Source organism: Diabrotica undecimpunctata, chromosome 7, assembly GCF_040954645.1.
Source record: "Diabrotica undecimpunctata isolate CICGRU chromosome 7, icDiaUnde3, whole genome shotgun sequence".
NCBI classification, from domain to species: Eukaryota; Metazoa; Arthropoda; class Insecta; order Coleoptera; family Chrysomelidae; genus Diabrotica; species Diabrotica undecimpunctata.
The window spans coordinates 32,045,375-32,071,156 of NC_092809.1; the positions used below are offsets into that span (position 1 = coordinate 32,045,375).

The 25,782-nt window shown below is 33.3% G+C and overlaps 2 protein-coding genes and 1 long non-coding RNA gene across 4 annotated transcripts in view; 2 read left to right on the forward strand and 1 right to left on the reverse strand.

Annotated features, from left to right (window-relative positions):
- The window catches only part of LOC140445147 (uncharacterized), a 55,106-nt gene extending 34,815 nt beyond the window's left edge, over positions 1 to 20,291 (reverse strand). The window contains exons 1-2 of one of the 2 annotated variants that reach the window (XM_072537004.1): positions 19,874 to 20,291; positions 16,338 to 16,550 (exon numbers count right to left, since the gene is read on the reverse strand). In XM_072537004.1, coding sequence (XP_072393105.1) covers positions 16,338 to 16,550; positions 19,874 to 20,282 — 622 coding nt within the window. In that variant the 5' untranslated portion in view covers positions 20,283 to 20,291. The remainder of the gene's footprint in view (positions 1 to 16,337; positions 16,551 to 19,873) is intronic. The other variant, XM_072537005.1, reaches the window with a different exon arrangement.
- A 165-nt stretch (positions 20,292 to 20,456) lies between these two features.
- LOC140445149 (uncharacterized) lies at positions 20,457 to 21,332 on the forward strand. The gene is made up of 2 exons (XR_011951373.1): positions 20,457 to 20,781; positions 20,836 to 21,332. It is a non-coding gene; the product is annotated as an uncharacterized lncRNA (long non-coding RNA).
- Positions 21,333 to 24,347: 3,015 nt separating this feature from the next.
- On the forward strand, positions 24,348 to 25,151 carry LOC140446322 (uncharacterized). Its single transcript, XM_072538863.1, has one exon. It carries the CDS (start codon positions 24,348 to 24,350, stop codon positions 25,149 to 25,151), a length of 804 nt encoding a protein of 267 aa, XP_072394964.1.
- Positions 25,152 to 25,782: the final 631 nt, after the last annotated feature.

The window sequence follows — 25,782 nt, forward strand, 5'->3', positions numbered from 1 at the left end:
ACATGCATCCTAAAAAATTCTCCTATTACTATTGTAATTTTCCATAATCTCAATTAAGTACCCATACATAGAATTGTGTTTTATTATAATTTATGAAAATATTTCAATTCAAAAATAATGATAGATAATCAATCTAGACATAACTTTTAATTATTATCATAAAACATTACAGTGAGATATTGGATTATAACTGTCACATTTTGAAAGGCGTTTTTTCGTCCCGGATATTTTATAGTTTATAATACGTAGAATAAAGTATAATGTTAGTTTTTCACATTTATTGTTCTTGTAATAAATGATAATTTAATTTTGGTGGTTTGCCTGTTACTAAACTTATTGACACAAAATACAATTCGTGTTCGGTAGATAACTGAAGTATAAAATTACAGTATGTGCATTCCAATGTTGCCTGTGCCTATACCCTAGGTTTAAAGATCCTTCAAACATTTTGGATAGTAGCTCAACCCTATCTCTGGTTACTAAATTTATTAGATACGGTTTTTTGTTGTTAATGATAAAAATAATACCTATCTAAAAAATTTATACATTTTTGAACATTATTTTTATTATATTTAGATTTTGTGCAATTCCGATATCTGTGATGGCAACAACGAATTGATTCACGGACCATTGTGTCCAATCTGAACACAGGTTTACATTGGGAAAAAAAAGTGTACCACTTTTATATGACGGGGAGTGTATAAGGTGTTGTACGTAAAAACCAAAATGACCAATTATATCATAAAAATGGTAAATCTGGCAAACTTGCATATATCATTGCAAAATAGGTGTATACGTTTTTGTATAATTTGGACCATCAATTTAAGAGATAATTAGGCGTTGCCAGACTTTTGATCGACTCTGTATAATATACAGAGTGGATCAAGTCATATATTATGTAGTATGAAAGATACGAAAACCATAGGTATATTTCATTACCTCCTTTGATTTTTCGTTTTCCTTTAAAACGAGTAAGTTTATTTCCATCTTGTTCTATTTCAGTCTGTATGGGAAATTCCTTTAAAGCTGAACGATCAAAAGTATCATCAGTACTTTCTAGATTGGATTCTTCCTTAATTTCACCTTTAAATCGATCCAAAAGAGCATCATCCAATTCAATATTCTCTATTTTTACTTCACAGGTCTCATCACTGATTTCTTGTTTTATTACTTCCATTTGGTTAAACTTAATAGTATTTGTTTGTATTTTTACATAATCCACAACACTACACGATACACGACTACACTACAACACCAACACAATCTAACAGCAGGGACAGGGAACAGCTAAGCTGCTAAGCCTATTAAGGTAACTCCCATAGAAAGTTTTGGGATAGAGTTTCTAGCGCCAAATACGGACGGGCCGAAACTAATTTCATTTGGCGGCAAATTCAAAATGTAGGTTTTGAATTTTAGGCGGCAAATTAAAAAAATATACTCTGAATTTTAGGCGTCAAAATTCAAAAAGTATGCTTTTAATGCTTTTTAAAAAATATATTCTCCCTGTCCAAAAATATACTCCGTCCGGCTCGCGGAGATAAGAATACGGCCGGGGTCAGAAAGCCCTGCCTGTCGTAAGAGGCGAATGGGTAGGAATCGGGAGGTGGAGAGCCGTCGCTTGAGGTGTCGGGTTGGTAGAAACGCACACGGTCGCATCGGCGACACGGTCACCGGTCTGCATTCCTAGTATCCGAGACGAGACTCTCGTGGGACCACTCTACTCTCATTCCAAAAGAGCCTGGTGAGGTTGGTGAGCTGGGCCCGTACATACCTCTCCTGACCTTGGTCAGGCGTGGTGTGGGTGCCCCGGCACGTACCCACCGGGAGATCCAAGAGTGGTAGAGGAGAGATCCTCGGCGGCGACCTGTCTACGCGTGAGGTGGAAATTCCTCCGCCTGCCGAACCTATCCGCCCGTGGTGTGGGAATAACGGGTAGGCAAGGTACTCACAACACAGGTACTACGGGGAAGGTGGAGCCCCACGGGACGTTTATGGTATACGTGGCGTGGTAACCCCACGAAACGTTTCGGTATACGTGGCGTGGCACCTTCACTTTGGTGTCGGACTCGTAGGGGCAGAGGTTTCGTTATGGGCGTATGCCGAAAGGCCAGGTAGCCCAGGGTCCTGCCAGATTTTAAATTTGGAGGGCACAAATGCATTGCAATGTCCAAAAATATAGTATACACTTACACATTTTTATATATAAATGTATAACATAATATCTGATACAGAGAGAGTATGTATTATGGTACAGGAAAGTTTAATTTAATATTTTATGATTATATCTGTTTTCCATTATATTAAAAAACCAAAGTCCCAAAAACAACAAAATAAAACACAGACATCCTAACACTTGTTTATTTGTATAATTTTCTTTGTTAAAGTATTAGCAACAAATATCCTCTTCCTTCTCATTTCTTGAGCCCTTGTTATGGTGTGGGTGGAGACACTCTAAATATTGTTAGCTTGCTGTCTCCATTGGCTGCAATTCTGTACCAGATGGACAACTTCATGAAGGGATTTTTCCACCAATATTCATTTAATCTTTCCATCGTGTTGGAGATCTTCCTTTTGATATACAAATATAGATCCCTCTATATTCATTAGTAATGGTTTGTTGTAAGTTTCATACCTTCTAAAATACTCTGCCTTAAAGTACCATCTGTAGATAATAAAGTGCAAACTCTAGCATTTCTGCGATCTTGCTCTTCAGCATCATCACAAATTAATATGTAACTCCATATAACTATTGCTCAGAAGTAGATCCATAAAAATCTAAAATAATGAAATATTAAAATTAAGAATGTATGACATTTTTTATAAAATAAGGCAACTTTTAGGAATGCAATGATAAGAGTTAAGAGTTTTTATGATTTTAAAATATATATTATTATAATTAATTACCTATTATGATGATAAAAGTAGAGATGCCACTTTGGAACAGGATCTGTTCTTTTCGAAACAGGTTTTTATATGGAACAGGTTGGAACAGATATTGATCAATAAGTTTTCCTGTTCCAATATAACAGCTAGTAGTGGTAGTGATGACAACCCTGGCGCTGTCCACAACGTTTTCTATATTTCCAATGTCACTACTTACACACATAACAGATTTTTGTGGAATGTTCACAGTTGGATGCTTTCTTTCAATATGTTTTTTTAAGTTTGTTATTGATGATTTATACGACTTGTAACTTGTGATTTGTAACTGACACAGATTACACTTCGCAATCGTGTTGTCAACTATGGTAACAAAGTTCCAAACTGGCCTACTTTTATTGTGCCTTACACTTTCCATTTTCAATAAAGAATTCGAACTCATCATAAAAGAATATTTTACTTAAAAGAAAAATAGCACGTAGGTATTAAACCGGCAATAAAACTATCTAAAATTTAATTCTACTGCGACTCGCGACAAGACTTCAAACTTTCAAAACATACAACCACAAATACAATGGTCTATTGTTAACGCAACAAACTTTCTGGAACAAACCGAACCGGTACTGAAGCAACCCGTACGTAACACAGTGTCAGTGTTAGTGTTGGAACAGTTTGGAACTGAAGCAGTTTTTTTGAAACAGATAATTTTTGGAACTGAAACAGGTTGTAACAGTTATTGAAAAACCCCTGTTCCAACCATCCCTAGATAAAAGGGTTGCAAGTGTGAGTCCATAATTAAACAGATATATTAAAAAGGTCAATACTCTTCTTCAGTGCCTTATCCGGTCCGGATGTTGGCGATCATCAAGGCTATCATGGTTTTGTTGACTGCTCTGCGAAACAGCTCCGCTGAGGTCATCCCAAACCATTGTCGGAGATTTTTCAACCACGAGATACGACGGCGTCCCGGTCCTCTTCTGCCAAATACTTTACCCTGCATAACAAGTTGAAGAATTCGATATTTTTCTTCGTTCCGCATCACGTGGCCGAGGTACTCAAGCTTACGTTGTTTAATTAAATTAAGCACTTCTTTTTCTTTTGTCATGCGCTGTAGGACCTCAACGTTGGTGACATGGTCCACATAAGATATTTTTAGTATCCTTCTGTATATCCACATCTCGAAGGCTTCGATTCGTTTTTCAGTGGCTTGCGTCAGTGTCCAGGCTTCAACTCCATATAGTAACACTGGAAGAACGTAGCACCTCACTATCCGCATCTTGGTTCCCAAACTGAGATCACTGCAGCACAGCAAGGATCTCAACTTAATAAATGTAGACCGTGCCATTTCAATTCTGGATCTAATCTCTTGAGCGTAGTCCCATTGTACGTTGAGGGTAGTTCCGAGGTAAGTGAATCTGTCGACTCTCTGGATCTCTTCGCTACCTGCCATTAGTGCCCCGGGATCTAAATTTGTACGGCTGACAACCATGAATTTAGTTTTCTTAATATTAAGGTTCAGTCCGTATGTTACGCTCACAGTTCGCACTCGGTCTAGTAAGGCCTGCAGATCGTTTAGGCTGGTTGCTAGTAACACAGTGTCATCGGCGTAGCGGATATTATTGATGTATTCACCGTTCACTCGGATTCCCATGTCTAGGTTTGTGAAGCCTTCATTAAAAATCTCCTCAGAGTATATATTGAAAAGAGTCGGCGATAGCACACATCCTTGCCTTACTCCTCGCATGATCTTCACTTGGTCGGTCAGCTGGTCTTCGACCTTGACTTGAGCACGCTGGTTCCAGTATAAATTCATGATGATCCGAATGTCCTTCTCGTCCAATCCTACTTTTTGTAGTGCGGTGACCATCTTCTGGTGCTGACAACGGTCAAATGCCTTGGCGTAGTCAATAAAACAAATATAGACATCACAACTGACATCGCGGCATCTCTGAAGTAGGACTTGTAAGGTGAAAAGTGCTTCACGTGTACCCATAGAATTGCGGAATCCGAATTGCATTTCACCGACATTTATTGTGGTCAATACTCACAATATAATATTTACTTTCAAAGTGTTACAGAAGCGATCGGTTTCGAGGCTTACAATATTTGCCTCATCCTCAGACCCAGCAAAGAGGTCTATCTACCCAATAATATATGTATAAGTATTTTCCCTAACATTTACACAAGAAGAGGTCTCTTTTTATATCATTAATGATAATATTGATAAACTGCGTTAGGCTTTCACGGCCATCGTCTAGGTAACTTGTTAAACTGTCTGTTCGGGCTGTTAGGCCGTTGTCTTCTGAGATTAGTTCTCGACGTTTCGCCAACACTAGGGGTTGGCATCTTCTGGAGATGTTACTGCTTCGCTCGTAACCTGAAAATGACTTTTTCATTTTACTCGTTACTTTATTGTAACTTCTATACCTTTTAAGACACTCTTCTCTACCGATAAGACTGTGTTATAAGACATTTAGCGTGTATACTTCATCTAATTTACATACCGTTGCACGTCATCCGCGTCATAGCCTGTGACGTCACATGATACCAACACGAAATATTTAGGTGACATTACAGCCACTAAACATATTTTATTATATACGCGTAGAAATATTATTTAAAGATTTCTATTAATATTAACTTAAAGAAATACACAATAATAAGTTTTATTTAATTTGTATAAATGCATTATAAAGCGTTTTTATGAAGAACATTTGTTCGGAACACACTGTAACTGTAATGGAACGAAGGTGATATTTTGGCATAAATTGGTAACACTTATTTGAGTTGCGGTGTTAACACTTTTTGTACTTTATTCGCGATTGAAAACAAAGTATCTGACCTCTGGCGGAATAAATTTAAACTACTAAAATTGGTATAAATAAACCAGACAGCTGTTGATTTGAATAGAATTATTAAATTTTTTTAGTAAATTTCAGCATTATGACTATGTTACAGTATATTGCCAAAGAATATTCTTTATAAATCAATATACTGTGACTACGTTAAAGTATTTTAAATCAAATCGATATTGTTCTGTTCCTCAATGCAATTCAAGATCGGCAAAAGATATTTCTCTATTTCTCTTTCCTAAACTGGAAAACTTCAGGAAAAAAGAGGAAATCAATAAAAAGAACATACCACTATCATTAAGTCAATAACATACTGAGAATACATAATTTATTTTCTTGAATAACAGAAATACAAATACTTACCATGTTGGGATAGTATTGTGAGGTTTTTTCCTAATGATTTATTACGGAATCTTTTAAAGACAAATCATGTGCTATGATCTTTTTTGACAGGTGACTCTCCAAGTTAAGGTTGATTTCATGTAATCAAATGAATTATCTTACAATAAACTCAACAAGTTATTTATTTATGTTAATATATAATAAAGTATAAATTAGATGGACTGTATGTGAAGAAATAATAGAATAATAATACACTGCCCGCCAAAATTAACCCATAATTTTAAAAATCCTGATAAATCAAATAATTTTAATGTTTCGATTTTTGTGATAACATACTATTGTTACCTCCAGTATGTTGTAAAATTTATCGAAAGGACGATAAAAAACGCTGAAGTTTTTATCATTTTTTGCAAGCAAATTAAAAACATGTTAGTTGTGCTTAATTTTAATTCGAATATAGTTCTGTTAGACTACGTTGTACTGATTGTTGAAAGCGTTTTTTTTTCTTTGAAATGAACCACCAGCATCAAAAAAATCGAAGTCTGCCAAAAAGTGACTGTATTAGAATCGTTACTCTTCGCGAAGAAGGATACCTTCAAGTTCAACTCCCTGAAGGGTTTAATGTCACTCAGTCAACCGTTTTAAGAGTCTTAACACGTTTTACTGTTACTCAAACTAAATCGGAAAGACCCGGTCAAGGCCATAGAAGGGAACTTCTAATCAAGGCCGGTTTTTGATACTTCGTAGATTGAGACAAATGTTTGTTATCAGTATATCTCTACAAAATGAATTGTTGGATCGTTATAATTTTAGAATCAGCCAAAATAGGATAAGAAGACTTCCGCAGACTGAGCCCTGGAAGAGCATCCACTGGCCTATTATTCACCCCATATTCAGAGATCACAGAAGCCAAAAATTACATTTTACTCGTGAACATGTTGTTTGGAATAATGACGATTGGGGAAGAATATTGGTCACCGATAAATCCAGGTACTGTCGTTATTCTGATGATAGGCGAAACAGAGTGTACAGAAGGCCTGGGGAACGTTACGCATAGTGTAACACTGTATTGACTGTAGACTAGGGTGGCCGGTAATGATTTGGTGGTCGGTAATGGTGTGGGGTGGGATTACTTTGGAGGCTCGTACGGAGTTAGTTAGAACAGATCACGGGCGGCTTACGCTCCTTTTACACAATAAGACTTTGGTCGTTAAGGCAAGAGGTCCTACGACCGTTTGTCGTACTCATGTTGCTTTCACACATTACGGCAGTATTCATATATATTATTGTTGCAGCAAATCGGGCAAAAATTTTGGCGTTATGGTTAATTTATCGCCGTAAAAAAAAAACAGGGAAGTAATCTACTACTTGGGTGTATCCTTTTGGGGAACATTTAAATATTGAAAAAAAGGATATTTAACTATCGCTTGTGTCGAGCTTGACGGTAGGTACGTTGAATGCGCTTTTGGCATCCTCAGCAACAAATAGCGCATATTTTATAGACCTCAAAATGTAGAGCCCAATTTTGCTGTAGACATTATTAAAGCTTGCACCATATTACATCATTTTGCACGTTACAGGGATGGCTTTGTGGTAGAGGATACTTTTCCAGTAACAGGTCTGGATGATTTACCGCAAGAAAATATAATACGAGCGGACCTATCCGCAAATAATATTAGGAAGATATTTTGTATCTGGTGTTGAAAGCTTGCCATGGCAAATTTTAATATGTAATATAAGTAATTAAAATTTGTAAAATTATTTCTAATAAAATTAATGGTCAAAGAAACACGGAAAGGCGCCTTTTGCTCATTAAGGAGCTCCACGTTAAAGAAGAAAATGATCGATTTAAAGACTTTGGCCGCATCCCAGAAAATAATATTTTTCTATTTAAATAAATATATTCAGGTTTGTAACTCCATTTGGGATCCCTAAATCTACATGTATACTTTAAATGCAAAATTAAGTATAACCTACCAAAATTATTTTTCTCCTGATCCTCTAGATTTTTAAAGTCGGGATTAACGGTTAACCTCTATTAAAATTTCACGCCATGCATTTCTTGTCGCATGTCTTGATTACATGCCGTGGTTCACTGTTAACACGGCACGAAACACACGACCGTCGTCAACACAACGCAGTGGCATTGGACGGCAGCCGAACGGCAATGGCACGATAGTAAGTCGTGGTCGTCCTTTGTGAAAGTCGTCGTATATTGATTTATTGGACTAATGGAGTGTACGGCAAACGGTCGTTACGACCAAAGTCATATTGTGTGAAAGGAGGATTACATCACACAGCTACATTACAGACATTTTAGAAGAGCATGTCGTGCCATTTGCACCATTTATTGGGGATAATTTCATGCTTATGCAAGATAATGCCAGGCCACACATTGCAAAAATTGTTCAGCAATATCGTCAGGAGGATGGGATGCCTGCCATAAGTCCCGATCTCAATCCAATAGAACACGTTTGGGACATCGTATGAAGACGACTACGACAACTAATTAACGTACCAAACATATTAGATCAATTGTTTTTGCCATTAGTCGAAATATGGGATCAAATTGATTAGGATGAAATACGAACGGTAATTTTCAGTATGAGAGATCTTTGTCAAGCAGTAATAAATGCTAGAGGAGGTAATACTTGCTACTAGTTGAATTTTTTTGAACTTTTCAATTTTTACAAAATTTCAGGTAGTTTTAGTGCAACACATTTTTCGTAAAAAACAAAAGTTTTTTTTATTTCAGATGTTCTAAAAAGAACAAACACAATTTTTTTCATTACGACTGAAATTATAATTTTAAAATTATACGTTATTTTTGGCGCGGTGTATATATTTATTCACTCAAGTATCGAATATTTTGTAATTTTCTAGGAATATTTTGAAGAATAGTTTATTTTAACAATGTTGGACATTGACAGAAATTTTGGACATATTCTTGTGCTTTATTGGATTTCAATCAAATGGTGGCCAATCCAATCTTTGAATTTGGACCTCATCAAGATAATTACCCACTATGGCAGCCCCATGTGGTCGAACATTATCGTCCATTAAAATGAATCTATCATTTCCAATGTAACCAACATATGGCAAAACATGATCTTGCAGGATGTTTTGAACGTAAGAGTCACCAGTCATCCTTCCACAAGTGTGGTGCGTCCCGCCCGACTAATACCTACCCAAAGCATTATATCATCACCTTCAAAACTAACGGTCTGGGCAAGATTGCAGATGACGAATCGTTCTTCAACTCTTCTGTAGACGTGGTTTCGATCATGTGGCTTCCATAATCGGATTCTGGTCTCATCAGTGAAAAGAACAATTTTACGGTTGTCAATATTCCACTGAGTATGTGTTCTTGCAAATTCCAAACGACGAGCTTTATGATTTTGGAGAAGAATCTGGCTGCCAAAGTGGAACTTTGGCAGGTCGTCTAGGTTTTAAGTTTTTTTCTTTTAATCTTCGTGTACCTGTTTTAAACTCACATTAACTTGTCTAACATTTAGTAGCTCATCTCTGAGATGTATCTATGTCAATGAGCGATGTCGTGAATAATTAAGAACCAAAAAACGGTTGATCATCAATTGCGGTTGTGCACCTTAGTCATCTTTGACCAATCTTGAGCGTTGGAAATATGTACCTGAGTCTCTCAATCCTGTCGATCTTCCATCAAGAGGCAGTGGTGTTCGGCAATTGTTCGAATCTCGATGGCGGAAGGGCCCGTAATGGTTGTACAGAAAAGAAAATGATTGGCCCAAAAAAAAAATAAGAAGTTGATAAAAAAAGAAGTCTATACCGAGAAAAAGAAAAAAAGCCAGTTCGTCACTGTTGAATATGACATCCGACGGTTGGCATCTGCATTACTTTTCTCAGTACTTAAAACTTTTAAAAATGATTGCTTGGGCTCTACGATTTTGTTATAATACAAGAAATTCAGACGAAAACGTACAGCTGAATTGGTCGCTAAGAAAATCGATAAAGCCGAAATGTTTGTATTGAAGCTAGTGAACGAAGCGTTCACTGTCGAACTTCCTAGCTAAACACGTTTGTCGATGAATTTGGACTTATACGTTTAAAAACTCGCTTTACTGAGAGACTTGACACAGAAGATTTTCATCTGCCTATCTTACTTCCGGGTGAACATTGTATAGTGCATAAATTAATTTTGAGCCTACACAAAAGCTCTTGTCATGTAGGCACACAAGGACTACTTAGTTTGCTCAGCATAAAATATTGGACTTAAGGGGGTAGACGGATTGTGCGGTCCATTTTAAAAGAATGTGGTATGTGCAAGAGACAAGAAGGGAAATCGTTCGAAGTATAAACGCCTTCTTTTCTTGCCGATAGAGTTCAGGATGCTACAGCTTTTGAAATGTACGGAGTGGATTTAGCTGGACGTCATTACTTGAAATCGGGCGAGAAAGCATGGACTTGTTTTGTTTACTTGTACCGTTTATTATGCAGTTCATCTGGAACTCGTTACCTCGTTGTGAACAAATGCTTTTATTCAAACCTTTCATCGTTTTGTTGTAAGGCGAGGATGCCCAAGAATTATTTATAGTGACAATGGAACAATTTTTACGGGATTCGAGAATGTGCTTAAGCAATCGGACTGAAATACTATCGCGGAATATAGTTCTACACAAACTATTAAGTGACGTTTCAAATCCCTATAGCTGCATGGTGGGGTGGATTTTTAGAGCAATTGGTAGGTATTGTAAAAGGAAAAAATTTAGGTCGAGCGTCTCTCAATTTTGAAGACTTATTGACGTTGTGTGATTGTGAGAGTGTAGTCAACTCGCGTCCGTTGACGTATCTTTCGGATGATCCCACTGAGTTAACCCCAAGTATGTTTTTACTGGAACAAGTTACTTACGAGTTGCCGGATTGTGGTTTTGCTAAAGAATATTTCTCTCGCACGCAAAATATGACGTTTACAAGAGTTGAGAAATCATTTACGAAAAAGATTTCGTGTTGAATATCTGGCTCAACTCAAATCAGAAACGAAGGTGTTTAACCTTTTCACTGCGGGAACCGGATATACACGTAAAATAATTTCGTGTCCGTACAACGGGAACCGGCTAAATACGCGTACCCTTTTTCGGCATTCGCTGCGGAAATCGTATGAATCAGATACTGCTTACGTATTGTATGTTGCCTATAGAAAAGAGTTAAGCATGTTATATCAAAATTTACAATACATTTAAAAATTTTATTCTTTACTGCGGGAGCCGTACAAATCCGCACCTTCTTACACAGGCACGCACTACAATTCTTACACTACATTTTCTTTAAGAATTTAATTGTGTGATTTACAGCTGCTGATAAACCTATTTGAAAAATAGGAAAAAAACTGTCGAATTATGAGTTTTAGTAAATAAAATAGAATTGTTATCAAATTTCACAGAATGGTTAACAGATAAGAAATATTCTAATTGAAATAATTTTATTACCTATTGCATTAATTAGCTAATAGTAAAGACGGTTCGAGACAGCTGGTCATATTGTAGGGTATTATTAAAAGATTTTTATTTACTACCTGAAATTTACGATATAAGTATTTTAATATTATTCAAGTTGAACCGAAATGAAAGACTTATTGTTGTGAGAACATATTTTTTGGATTAGTTCTATAATGTAAAGAATTTATAATTTACTTGACCATTTGAAAAACCTTTTAGGATAATAATATTTTATGAATATTCAAAGAAGACGTAAACTACAGACTTGATAATGTTAAGATTATTTCTTTTAAGCCATAAATGAATTCTGCATCTCTTCTCGTCTATTTCTATTATGATCATAGTGTTGTACACCATTCTGTACTAATAGTAGTGTATTTTTTTACAAAAATAAGTTGAAATCCACAAGGAATCTACGTTCCTGTATTTGGCTGTATACCATATATTAAAAAATTAATTAAAATCCTTTGTAAAAGGTATATATTTATAAATATATACCTTTTACAAAGGATTTTAATTAATTTTTTAAAAATAAGTTGGTGATTCTTAAATTTAGATTTCTTATACATTATTGACTAATAAAAACAATTGCTGAGTGAAACGGCTCGTATACGCAAATATCTTAGCGAAAGTGAACTATATGAAATTTATTTTAATGGAAAGGGACAGTGAGAATGAGTGTATTCTTGAAGAATCTGATGCAGAAAGTGAATAATCTGGAGAAGAAAATGATAATGAAGAGACTCTACCATCATCAACACAGGTTAGTGAAAATAGTGCTTTAACTTTGGAATCTACTTCTCTTTAACAAGCTAAACGTCGTAAATGTGAAAAGATTCCGTTATATAAATGGGAAAAGGGAGATCTACAACCAACCAACAGTTCATAATTTTAACGACAATACATCATAGTGTTTGAATTAAAATTTTAAAATTAGTGTTTTAAGTAGTTTCAAAACATTTTTTTCTTTGACTTTTATGAAAGCAAAGGTTGTTGAAATTAACAATTTTACAAATTCATTGTGGAACATAGTGATATTGAACAAAATTCTCGTCTCGCAACAAATTGGAAAGACACTGATGTGGATGAAGAGTATTGTTTTCTAGCTTTGTCGTTCCTTACATTGTCGTTGTTACGTTTTTTCAGATAACAATACCGTTGACAAAGAAGACTCCCCTTTTAAGCTGCGAATCGTTATAGACCATTTAAAGACCGTTTTTTTTTGTATCAACGAAAGTTTGATGCTTATAAGGGAAGGCTAGCATTTAAACAGTATATACCCTCTAAAAGGCACAGATTTGGAATTAAATTCCACGTTTTATGTGACTGTGAGACAGGCTACAATTTGGACTTTATCATTTATACTGGGTCTAATACTGACATTAAAATCCTTGATACAGACCTAAAAAAAAGGCATAGCCTGTAATGTGCCTCTATGCATTACGCCATGTTTTGAAAAATACAATTGTATAACAAATTTTAAATTTTCCTTTTAATGTAGTCAAAACTTTTATTTATATTTTGCATTTGAATGTTTTGTGTACCATTTGTTTGTAGTTTTTTACCTTGTTGCTACAATTACTAATAATAAATAAAATAATGATAATTTTTCAGTATATTTAATTTTTTTTATTTTTCAAAAATCTAAAAGCAACAAATTTATAGTTACTTGTACTTCTACTAAATTGTAAATACAGTCCTGAATAGACTGTATTGATACACTGCGCGAACCGTATTTATACGCCATAGTACTTCATCGACTGACTGCGGCAACCGTGTTGATCAGCAACCATACTACTTTTATAACTAGCCGCAGTGAAAAGGTTAAACTGTCTATCGGGTATATCGTTTTAGTCGGCAATGACAACATCTAGCGTCTTCAGTGGCCTAGGAAAAGTTATTGAACTTATACCTGGTAGGGATGATCAGGTGCCGTTAGTTCGTCTTGCGACTGCACAAGACCATTACAAAGGCTTTACCGGGGAAGTCGTCAAGGCAGTTATTACTGGCGAATGTCCAAGGTAATACTCGACCTTGTGGAAGTGAGGGGGTTCCAGAGAGGTTACCTCAAGAGAACGTTTGTCGACTTCAGTTTAAGGAAGAACCAAGTGAAAAGAGTGCGGGAGTGATAAAAACAGAGCAACTAACTTCAATGAAATATATACGTGATGTGGCCGGGAGGTGAAAACTCCTGTAAGATTCAAGTGATATTTTCTTGACTTGTAATTTTTCGTGACTGCATTTTTTTGAGAAATTATGTCAAATTTTTCAAGGTGGGAAAATCTAGAATAACTCCTCAATATGTTTACTTAAAAAATTCTCTAATCTGCGCATCGTCTCTCCAGCTGAGTGCTGGTGTGAGGTAATTAAATTTTATGACTTTTTCGTCTGGGAATGTAGGGAGATCATAATAATAATAATAATAAAAGGATTTCCCGTTTGCTTAGCCGTCCAATCCTATATACAGTATACTCCCTCTATAACGAACACGGTTATTACGAGGTTTCGCTTATAACGAGGTACATTAGATGTCCCGTGAAATTTCTATTGAACTCGTAACCCTCTATAGCGAGGTAAATTTGGTTATAACGAGTAAAGTAAGATTGAAAAACGTGTTTTTTACGTTTTGGCCCGGCCGTAGCTATAAATAAATACCCTTTTTAACTGCGCCGCCCGCAATAAAATTCTTACAATTTATGATTCTTAGTTAGAAATTTACAATTTATGATTCACAAGTGTCATTATAGGGGGTTGACCATTCACAGCTAATAAGGTCCTAATAGACAAGATGTGGAAAGTGTTTTAAAGGTTGTCAGAAACTTTATCCAAAGAAAAACGCAAATAAAGAAGCATAAAACTGTTTCACATCTTTAGAAAATATGATAGATAGAATACTGGACAATTTAAAGCAGTCAAAAATGACAGACTTCTTCCAATTGCAGACGCAGTAATTTATGTTATTCTTAAAAATACGCTTTATACAGACTTACAGAATTAAGATTTTTTGTTTTAACGTTTATCATTGACAATAAAAGTAAACAACTCTTTTTTGTTTTAATGTATTTCATTGACAATAAAAGTAAACAACTTTTTTTCAAAAACGCCATTCAAACAATATTTATTAGCATCTTATATTGCTCCGAATGGCTTCACTATAGAAAGTTATTGTTTTAGAAAACTACATATTCATATGTATGCACAGTATTATTGTTGTTGGATATAACGAGATCCGCTTATAACGAGGTAATTAGTCTGCCATTTCAGTTCTCGTTATAGAGGGAGTCTACTGTATTTTTATGGTGGATATTATGTTTCTGCTGCGATAGATTCAACGTTTCTGTCAGCCTAACTACCTAGAGGGTTAAAAAAATGATATCCTTTCTAAACGCCACACAAGCATTTGGATAATTTAGATTGTACCAATTTTATATATTTTTGATTGAACAGTGAAGATTATCTCTGAACTAAATAACAGTGAAGTGATTTATTATTGATCTTTTAATTACAATTAATATATACATTCTACCTAATATACAATCGTATTTTTTTATGTGAACGAATTTCGAAATTTGGTATAAAGTGTAATTTTATTTTCATATATTTCTCATTCATAATCTAATGCCAAGATATAAAATGTTTGTTTTCTTACGACATGCCTTTAATTTTAGTTTCGTATAAGCACTTCTCACGTGTAATTTAATACCGTAAACACCGATTGTTTACTTCTTTTGTGGGATGATGTAACTTTTTAACATAGAATCTTTTAATAACTTTGTGTTCCTTACAACAAAATAATAAAGGTTAACTTTGTTTTGAATTTTACATTTTATTTCTTTGTCTGAGCATATACTGTTAACTAATGGCGCCCAATTCATTTTAATTTTAAAAATAATATAAACAGCTTCTATATGATTTTTGAAGGAACCGCACCCAAACTCTCCAACACGAGCAGAAAGGCCTAGATTGTTTGTGTACTTAAATAAATAGTTTGTTTATGTTACAAAATCATAGGCTGCGTCAAATAATTTACAAGAAATTTGCCCAGTATGGAATCTTATATGATATTTCATATTAAGTAATTGGCAAGAAAAGGCTTAAAACAAATTTTACACTTTTTCTCCAGTGTGCACTCTCAAATGTGTTGTCAAATGACTTGCTCTACTAAATTGCTTAAAACAAATTTCACACTTGTAAGATTTTTCTCCAGTGTGCATTCTCATATGCCTTTTCAAATCATATTCTTGAGTACACCGCTTAAAACAAATTTCACACTTATAAGGTTTTTCGCCAGTGTGCACTCTCGAATGTGTTGTCAAATGACTTGCTCTACTAAATTGTTTAAAACAAATTTTACACTTGTAAGATTTTTCTCCAGTGTGCATTCTCATATGCCTTTTCAAATCATATTCTCGAGTAAACCGCATAAAACAAATTTCACACTTGTAAGGTTTTTCGCCAGTGTGCACTCCCAAATGTTTTTTCAAATTAGATGCATGACTAAATTGCTTAAAACAAACTTCACACTTGTAAGGTTTTTCGCCAGTGTGCACTCTCAAATGTGTTTTCAAATATCTTGCTTGACTAAATTGCTTAAAACAAATTTCACACTTGTAAGATTTTTCTCCAGTGTGTACTTCCAAATGTGTTTTCAAATTACCTGCTTGATTAAATCGCTTAAAACAAATGTCACATTTGTAAGATTTTTCTCCAGTATGCACTCTCAAATGTGTTTTCAAATTACTTGCTTGACAAAATTGCTTAAAACAAATTTCACACTTGTAAGATTTTTTACCTGCATGTGCTCTCAAATGTGTTTTCAAAGAACATTTGTAAGAAAACTGTTTAAAACAAATTTCACACTTGTAAGGTCTTTGTACAGTCGCAACTTTCATATCTTTATTTAATATTTTTACTTCAGAATGTTGGCTCGTATAATTTCCTTCGTAAGATGAATCTTCAATTAGTGCGTCTATAATATCCATTTTGTGTTTGTCTTGGAGATAACCTAAAATACAAACCAACTATAATATAAATATTTCAGTGTAAGGGAAAATAAATTAAAGCATAATATAATTTAAGACAGCAGAAGTAGTAAATGATATAAATATGTTATAGAAACCTGTGTTTCTGTCCTCTACATGTATAATAGCCCTATTGCCTTTTAATGTGTACTTCAACACATTCATTATTTAGTTGAAAAACGGTGTGTATAACCGCCAACATTGTTGACAAGGTTATGGTACCACAAAAAAATTGGAGGTTGATTCACTTTTGCCCTCGGTGTTATAGGCAACAGCCACATTTGGCTAAAAAGATATGAGGGTAGATGTTTTGCCCCATGGAAATTCAAACTCTAATTATTTAAGTGCTCAGTATGGTTTATATGAGTTGTAAATGTTTGTATGAGTTTAGACTGTTCCTGTTTAGTGAACGTGTGTTTTGTGTTCACATTCTATATTGTGCGTAAAGATGGAGTCACCTTTTTCAAACGGAATTAGGAGAATGACCTACTTCCGGATTTGTGGACTTCACCAGAATTCTTCTTAAAATATGAAATGTTTACTTGTTAAACAATGGCCAAGAAGTATAAACTGGTCTCTACAGATTATCATTGCAGGATAGTCCTTAATTTTTCCATAAAACAAGTAAATATATCGTCTGTGATATGACAATACCTGCTAAGTGCAAATTATGTGCAAAATATAAAATTTTATTATATTTTCTAAAAATATGTTGTTCTTGGGTATATCAATTTGTTTAAGAAAAATATTTTTTATTTTTCGTAAAATTGCAGATATTGAATCTAATTTTATGCCTTTAGCAGCTATTGTTAATAAAAGGTTTTTAAGGTAAGTTTCGAAAGTTTATTAATAATGTATATTCGTACAGGAATTAATTGTAAAACACAATACAACACTTATCGCAGTCTTGGAAAATACATCAAAACTAAATGAAATTATTTTCTACAATTTTTTTTTAATTTGTCGTTGCTTGGTCATTGATTATTTTTTTATGATGTCTTGTATACCATGTCATTTTCGGTATATCCGGAATATATGGCAGGTTGCCATAAAATAAGTGACACACTTGAGATATAACACTTTTTAGTTCCTGAAGGTGCTTCCATTTTTGAAGTTATACTTCTATAGCGCGTTCGACGTTGGAAATTTGTACGGGAGTGAATTGGCAAAACCATTACATATGTAAGATATAGGTAAGAGAGAGACAGAAGATATATTTTCTCTCTCTTTCTCTCTCGAGAATAAAAATTTTCCTTTTGTAAATATATATATTTATTAATATTATTTTATATTAATTCGGTAGATATATACATTTGGCCAAAGTCTTTTGCAAATAAATATTCTTCCTGGAACTTCTATGATTCGTAATAACCTTTCCATTTTTGGAATACAATAAATAAATAAACACAAACACAAAATACAACCAAAAAACTGACATAATGTTCTTGACAAATAGTGACATTGATTATTACTTAAGGTTTTTGGTCGAATGAGTTGAGGCGCGGTATTTAGAACCACAAGCCGCGAGTTCGATCCCAAAGAGGGAATATATTTTTTTAAATATTATGTTCTGATTTTTGTCACTTTTGTTTTAAAAATCAAAGAATGAAGAAATCATAATATATTTTTTAATATTGTTTCGATAATTTTATACATTATTTAATTTTCCATGCTATTTTATTTATCATTGAATATTTAGTACATATAGTAGTCATGAGCGTAGAGATGAAAGGGACAAATATAATGATTGTTATTTTAAATTTCTTTTATGTATATGTTTATACGCATGATATAAATTTCAAAAAAGGTCAATTTTATTTTTAAATTATGATTTTTGGCATATATATGATACTAGTGACATTATCCATCTGGGAAGAAAGAGTTATTCTTTCACTGAGAGTTAATTTAATAAGTTTTTCACAATTTAGTGGGGATTTTGAAACGGTGCCACAAAGAATAAAAAAATCCAGGGGCCTAATGATTTATACAAGTGCTTTCAAATAATATATTAATTTCTCCATGGTCCCATTTAAAAGTATCTTACAAAATGGCGCCAAGACGCTATTAATAAAACTGAGGCTTAGTTCAGTTACCTAAAAATTTAGTAATTCAAGTTTTAAGGTTCAGAAAAGAGTTGTTTGGGTGGGACTTATTTCGTTTTTGAAGATATACTTCCATACGCGTGTTCGACGTTAGAAATTTTGTATGGGAGTAAATCAGCAAAATCATTACATATGTAAGATATAGGTAAGAGAGAGACAGAAGATATCTTTTCTCTCTCGAGAATAAAAATGTTCTTTTTGTAAATATGTTTAATATTTATTAATATTGTTATTATGTTTTTATTAATATTATTATCATGGTAAATTAAACATATGCGTAAGTAAGTTATGCATATTGTCATTTTTAAATACTTATGAATTTTGTATTTTAATTTGTATTGTATTATTATATTGAATTATGTTGCAGTGTACTGTATTGTATTTTTACATTAATAACAAAATAAAAAATTAATTTTACTGCAGAGTATGTGTAAAAAAATTTTGCATTCAACTCCTTTCATACATTTGTATATGAAAATAAAAATATACATTTTCATCAAAATATTGATTCAATCCTTCATTTACCTAAACCTAAACATAAACTAAACCAAAAAGTGTTGCAGAGCTAAGGCAAAGAATTATCAATGAATCCATATTAAAACAAAAAGAGAAATCAAACGATTTCTACCTAGCGAAACCGAATTCAAATTTAATACCGTCATTCTGAATCCACATTAATTTCTAGAGAAATGTAATAGACACATTCTAGATTTGTTTACGATACTTTTAACAACATAGGACATTTTGAATACTTGATTAGGTAGATATTAATTTAGCAATGTAGTAAACTTATTATTATTATGTTCAAATTTAGTTGTACCTAGTTTGAATAAAAAAAAAATGAATGAGACAATTAGAAGTTTTTATTGAAGAAGGCTTTTGTTTTATCTTTTTAAGATGTTCCTGACTACATAAAATCGAAAGTATTTTATGTAGTTAAACTGGTATTGAAGTTGAAATTTCAATAAAGGTACAATGTACAAGGTGTTGTACCAAAATGACTAATTATATCAGAAAAATGGTAAATTTGGCAAACTTGCATATATCATTGCAAAATAGGTGTATACGTTTTTGTATAATTTGGACCATCAATTTAAGAGATAATTAGGCGTTGCCAGACTTTTGATCGACTCTGTATAATATACAGAGTGGATCGAAAGTCGTGTAGTATGAAAGATAGGAAAAGCATAGGTATATTGCATTACCTCCTTTGATTTTTCGTTTTTCGTTAAAACGGGTAAGTTTATTTCCATCTTGTTCTATTTCAGCCTTTATGGGAAATTCCTTCAAAGCTGAACGATCAAAAGTATCATCGGTACTTTCTAGATTGGATTCTTCCTTAATTTCACCTTTAAATCGATCCAAAAGAGCATCATCCAATTCACTAGTCTCTATTTCTACTTTACAGGTCTCCTCACTGATTTCTTGTTTTATTACTTCCATTTGATTAAACTTAATCTCATGTATTTGTATTTTTACATAATCCACTCCACAACACAAACAAAAGCTGACAGCACGACAGCAGGGACAGCTAGCTAAAGCTAACCTAAATAACACCACATATGCACAGAACATAGATATGTAAGACATATCTCTGGCACAGAAGTTTCTCATGCTCACGGTACAATGGGCGCGTTCAGCAGACGGAGCAGCTACCGCTCCGCTACTTCCGAATCCATCGGTTAGCGCTGGACCAAATGTCATAAGTCAAAACCTGCTGGATTCCGCTACCGCTACCTTATCTGTCAATGTCAAATAATTTGTCATTTTAAAAATTAAAAATTTTTGTTCTTTGTTTACGTTTGTCAGTAGATTGCCAATTTAGCTTGACTTTTAAATATTATTTAACTTTACGTCACATTCATATAATAGGAATATAGAAAGGAATGACATAATTAGAGTATTAGTGGAAGAACTTGCGGACGAGGAAAATAATATCCAGCTAATTGGAAATGTTGTGGATCAGTCGACACAAAATGAAGAATTAGAGCTAAATAATGTTGAGAGAGCTCAAGTGCCTCCTAATCAAAATTTTTATGAGGAAACCATTCACCAATAATATATGGGAGATCTTTTTGTAAAGCATTTTCGTATGCGTAGGGAATGTGATGAAGTAGGTTTTAGTAAAGATTATTAGTTCTTTGAAAACTACATATAAATATTTTAGGTAATTACTCAGCAACTAGGAAATTTAGGAGTTATACCCATTTCAATTCAATACCCTACAATTCCTTTAGATAAAAAGTGGAACATCTATTAATGTGGCGAAAAGGCAAATAGAATGATGATACTTGTATATATTTTGGTTCATTAATATTTATGTTATATTTACAAACTTTTCTTATTTGGCTTATAAACACACTTTCCTCTGTAAAATAATTAATTTTAATAAAACAAAAGCTACTAAAAATATATCATTTTATTTACAACATTTTACAAGTTTTATTTACAGTGCTATAAATGTAGTTAATACAATAAACTGATTTGGAAGAAGAATATATGAATAGTATGATTACAAAAAAAAAATAACATATACAGTCACAAAATAAGATAACAAATCAATTCAGAAAAAGTCACAAGGTATAATGGTATTAAGTTATCTAATGCATGCAGATAATGTAACACTAAACACAATACAAAAGCTGAAGTCGAAAGTATTACAAAGTTGGATCAGAATTATCACTTTTGAAGGGGAAAACTGATAGATTAAAAATTTGGAGCTTCTTTGAAGAGTTAGCTAATAGAAGAGTTCTGGGAGTAAAGCTGTTATAAGAGTAATTGAATCTATGAAAAGAATATAAAAAGTCTGCACATACCTAGTTGCAATATTGGAGAATAATAAACAAATATTTTGGAGAGAAGTTTGAAGCAGGTGCACAGGCTGTTGATAATTTTAAATAGAACTATTAAGTCTCTTTGATTTCTATATACCTCAAGAGAAGTTCAGTATACATTCTAATGCAACATATTCACAGTATACATGCATCCATACAATGGCATGACAGAAAATTGGACAGTCTTAAGTTTCAGTTTAGATGCAATGTAATAGGGGGACAAAACTGTAGACCAGTAAATGAAAAGGGATCTAACCATGGAGAAGGAGATCAAATAGCAGAGATGTAAGAAAAATCTTTGATGGTTCTCTTCACAAATCCAAGTAGCTTCATAGATTTCTGTATTGTTGTGGAAATGTGTGATTTATAGTTAGAGTCAAGGTTCACACCTAGATCCTTGGTTTCAAAAGTAGAATATATGGTTAAATTGTGTTTACTATATTCGAATATTATTGGGGGATGAGGAAGGTGCAAATGAAAACTATGACATTTTGACGCATCCAAATACCATTTTGCGTGCTCCACTTAAAGGCGATCAATATCCTTTTGCAGACTTCGGCCTGGCATTTGTTTATTTTAAAGCATTTTAAATTGTCAGTAAATATATAGTAAATTTTCACTTACTTGGAAACAACATATTAGATAGTTGACAATTAGATTAAACATTACACACAATTATCATCTAAATAAGGAAAGCTATATAGTGCATGAAAGAAAGACTTTGATATGTAAGTAATAAAACCATCAACGAATTGAAACAATAATTACATCTATAGGCATGATAACAACAGAACTAAAAAACCAGAAACAGAGAGGAATAACACCAGCTTTCAGAACAAACAATTACTTAAGCAAATATAATAAGCACCAGAGCCAACATAAAAAACATTTATACAGTGGGGTATAACAAACTTAATCAAAAACCCAACATACAATATTACATCTGTTAAACCGGTAGAACCTTAAACAAATGTATACCAGAACACAAAAGAGCTTTCAACAACAAAAAACAGAGTCTACATGCACACTTCACCTTTTATATCATAATAATTCGTTTAGTGAACAATTTCAAATCCTTAAATTAAGAAATTTATGAACCCTCACACTGCACCATAGTGAAAAAAAAGGACCCTTCTGGTTGTATATCTTTTTAACTCTATATACACACAAAATTAAAATCTAAGTATATATCTACACATTTCTTTAAAAAAAAAACCTTAATTTGTGTTAGTTAGAGGTGAGAATCACTATATGATTCACGCAGCCTTGTTGACTGATATCGTATATTACAGCAGTGTGCATTACATGCTGATTCACACAAAAACAAGTCCATATGATTCATGCGACCGTGTTTATCAATGTAATATCGTTTATTACAATTATATGTCCATTTCCACAATATAGGCCATTTTACAGAAAAATACAATTTTGCTCTAAATAAATATTATTTATTTCCAACCGTTAGCCCGTAGGTGTTTGTTGATTTCACTGTGTACTCTGTGCAATTCTTTATACTGTGAAAATGAGTTAAAAAAAAACAAGAGAAACTAAATAGTGTAATGAAAACAATATTTTTTTAATATATAAAGTTTTTGTTAATTTCTTATTAAAATAACAATGTATTTAAATAATAGTTTTCGTTAAAAAATAAATATATAATAGTTGACTTAAGTAGTTTTTATCAGTAACCCACTTTTCAGGCTGTGAGAATCAAACATTGGTTCACATATTTCAGAGGCCAAATATAGTTTCTGTTGCTTACAGCCGTCTACGTTTAAACTGCATTAATGATACTTTGATATGAGAGACCACAATTGCTTCTCAGAGCTTTCATAATTTGTGATGTGTGAGCATTACAAATGCGTGTGTATTCGATATTTGATTCTCGCGGCTGTAAAATCGTATTACCCGTGTATCACATTATGCTTCTCATGGCAGTGAGATGTATTAAAATATACAGATATAATTCTTAATGACCAATTTGAGACATACAGCTTTCCCCTCCTTTATTTGTTCAGAGACTATAAAGTGTAAAGCAGACATTTGTTTGTCAATTGAGAAAGACAAAATGCTGAAATAGCTGTAGTGGGAAGAAATTATAATAAAAGTTATAGAGATGTAGAAAACAAAAGTTTTCATAGTTTTCTTTTTAGATAACATTAACTATAAGTAATGATCAATTTCGACGTAAACATTTTTAATAGCTAATATATGAAGTGAAAAGAAAGTATGAACAAAACATGAAGGAATCGAACCAAACAGTCATTAAATTGTAAAGATAAATAATGGATCACCTTTTTGTTATTAGGAAACAGCTGGAAAGGAATTAGAAATCCAATCAAGAAATACCTCTAAACAAGTTAAATAAATTCAATGGATATGTCCATATAATAAAGTAATATATGGCTGGAAGTAAAAACAAAACAAACAAACACCTAACCCTCAATTTTAGTACAGAAATGTCATGAATGACATTTCTCTCAACATGTTGGATGGAGGTAGCGATACATTTTTACGCTACCAAATTTGACAGGCCGCTCCGGAAGTAGCGTATCGGTAGCGGTTTGATTTTGCAGACTTTTACTCAACAGTTGTGGAGCAGCTCCGTCTGCTGAACGCGCCCAATGTACAATGAACATGAACAAGGAAACGAAGGAATTGTAACTGGTAAACTATCTTCTTTCAGAAAAATTGTGAAGAAATGAGGATTGGCTCTGACATAAGAGCCAAACAAACAGAATTTCTAAGAAAACTCAAAAAGTATAAATCTCAAAGTAAGATATTTTTATTTACATTATAACTAATTTTAAAGTAATTTTCAATATTTTTGTAGATAGAAATAGTGATGAAACTTATATACATAGTTCCCACACAGTTCCAAAAAGGTTGGGATGATGGACGAAACAAGTGCATAAAATCTCCGTTATCTAAAGGGCAACGACTGATCATCTTACATTGTGCTGGTAAAAATGGATTTGTCGAAAATGCTGCTCTCATTTTCAAATCCGGACAAAAAACTGGTGATTACCATGATGACATGAATCACCAGAATTATATGATGTGGTTGAAAGACAAACTTCTTCCCAATTTAACTTTCAATTTAGTTTTAGTAATAGACAACGCCTCATATCATAATGTGACTCTTGAAAAATGTCCTACATCGGCTTCGAAAAAAGACATCATGAAAAAATGGTTGACAGAAAGAAACATATTTTTCGATGAAAGTGAAACAAAACCAGAGCTCTACAGTAAGGTACTCATTGCTAAACCTAAAAATCCATTATATGATGTAGACCAATTATTAGCACAGCACGGCCACTCGGTTTTATGTTTACCACCATATCATCCGGAACTTAACCCAATTGAAAAGATATGGGTCATTTTAAAAAATGAAGTTGCAGCAAGAAACACGACTTTTAAATTAGCAGATGTTTTAGAACTAGCAAAAACCAGGCTAAATGAAATCACGCCAGAAATATGGGCAAATACTTGCAGGCATGTTGATAAAGTAGAAGAAGAGTACTTCAGCCGAGAATACATCCTGGATGAATTGCATGAAATCATTATAAATTTAGATGACGATAGCGAGTCATCTGAAACAGAACTGTCTGATAGTGACGATGACTACGGCTACAACAACAACCTATAAATACAAACTAGTGAAGGTGACAAGCTAGGTATTTCGTCCCTAAATGTATATTTTTTAGTTCTTTTAACATTTTATTAATTATTTCATTTCTTGTTTAGTTTAAATTAACATATATGTGTGTGTCTTATCGTGCGTAACCTAATATACCGTCTTCATGTAGATGCCGCATTAATATTCTTAAATACTTAGAGACTATTCCAGTCGCACAGTCACATTGAGTATATAATATCAGTACCATCTAGAGAGTGTCATATAACCCCATAAAAGTAAATAGTTTATCACCGTCCATTCAAGTGCAAGAACGAAATTCCACAGTTCAGTCCAGCGCGCTGGAGAAAGAAGAAGAAAGATAGAACATTCATTATTAAAGGTAGCGTACATTTAATTTAAATACACAGACAATTTAATTAATTGATAACTTTGTATTTAACTTATTTCGTCTTAAAACATAATACCAGCAGAAGTGGTTTTAATTTATTTAAACAATAATTGTTTTTAAACAAATTCTATAAATCAATTTCATCTGCCCGCACAAATTTATTTTCGCTTTTTTGGATCATTCTGAATAAAAAAGGTTTATTGTAATTTTTCTCTAAAGTTGATCGTTTTCAACTTAAACAATTTAAAACTG

Bases quoted from the DNA above. Each gene is read 5' to 3' on its own strand.
- LOC140446322 (XM_072538863.1), top strand. From the start codon at position 24,348: ATGAAACTTATATACATAGTTCCCACACAGTTCCAAAAAGGTTGGGAT.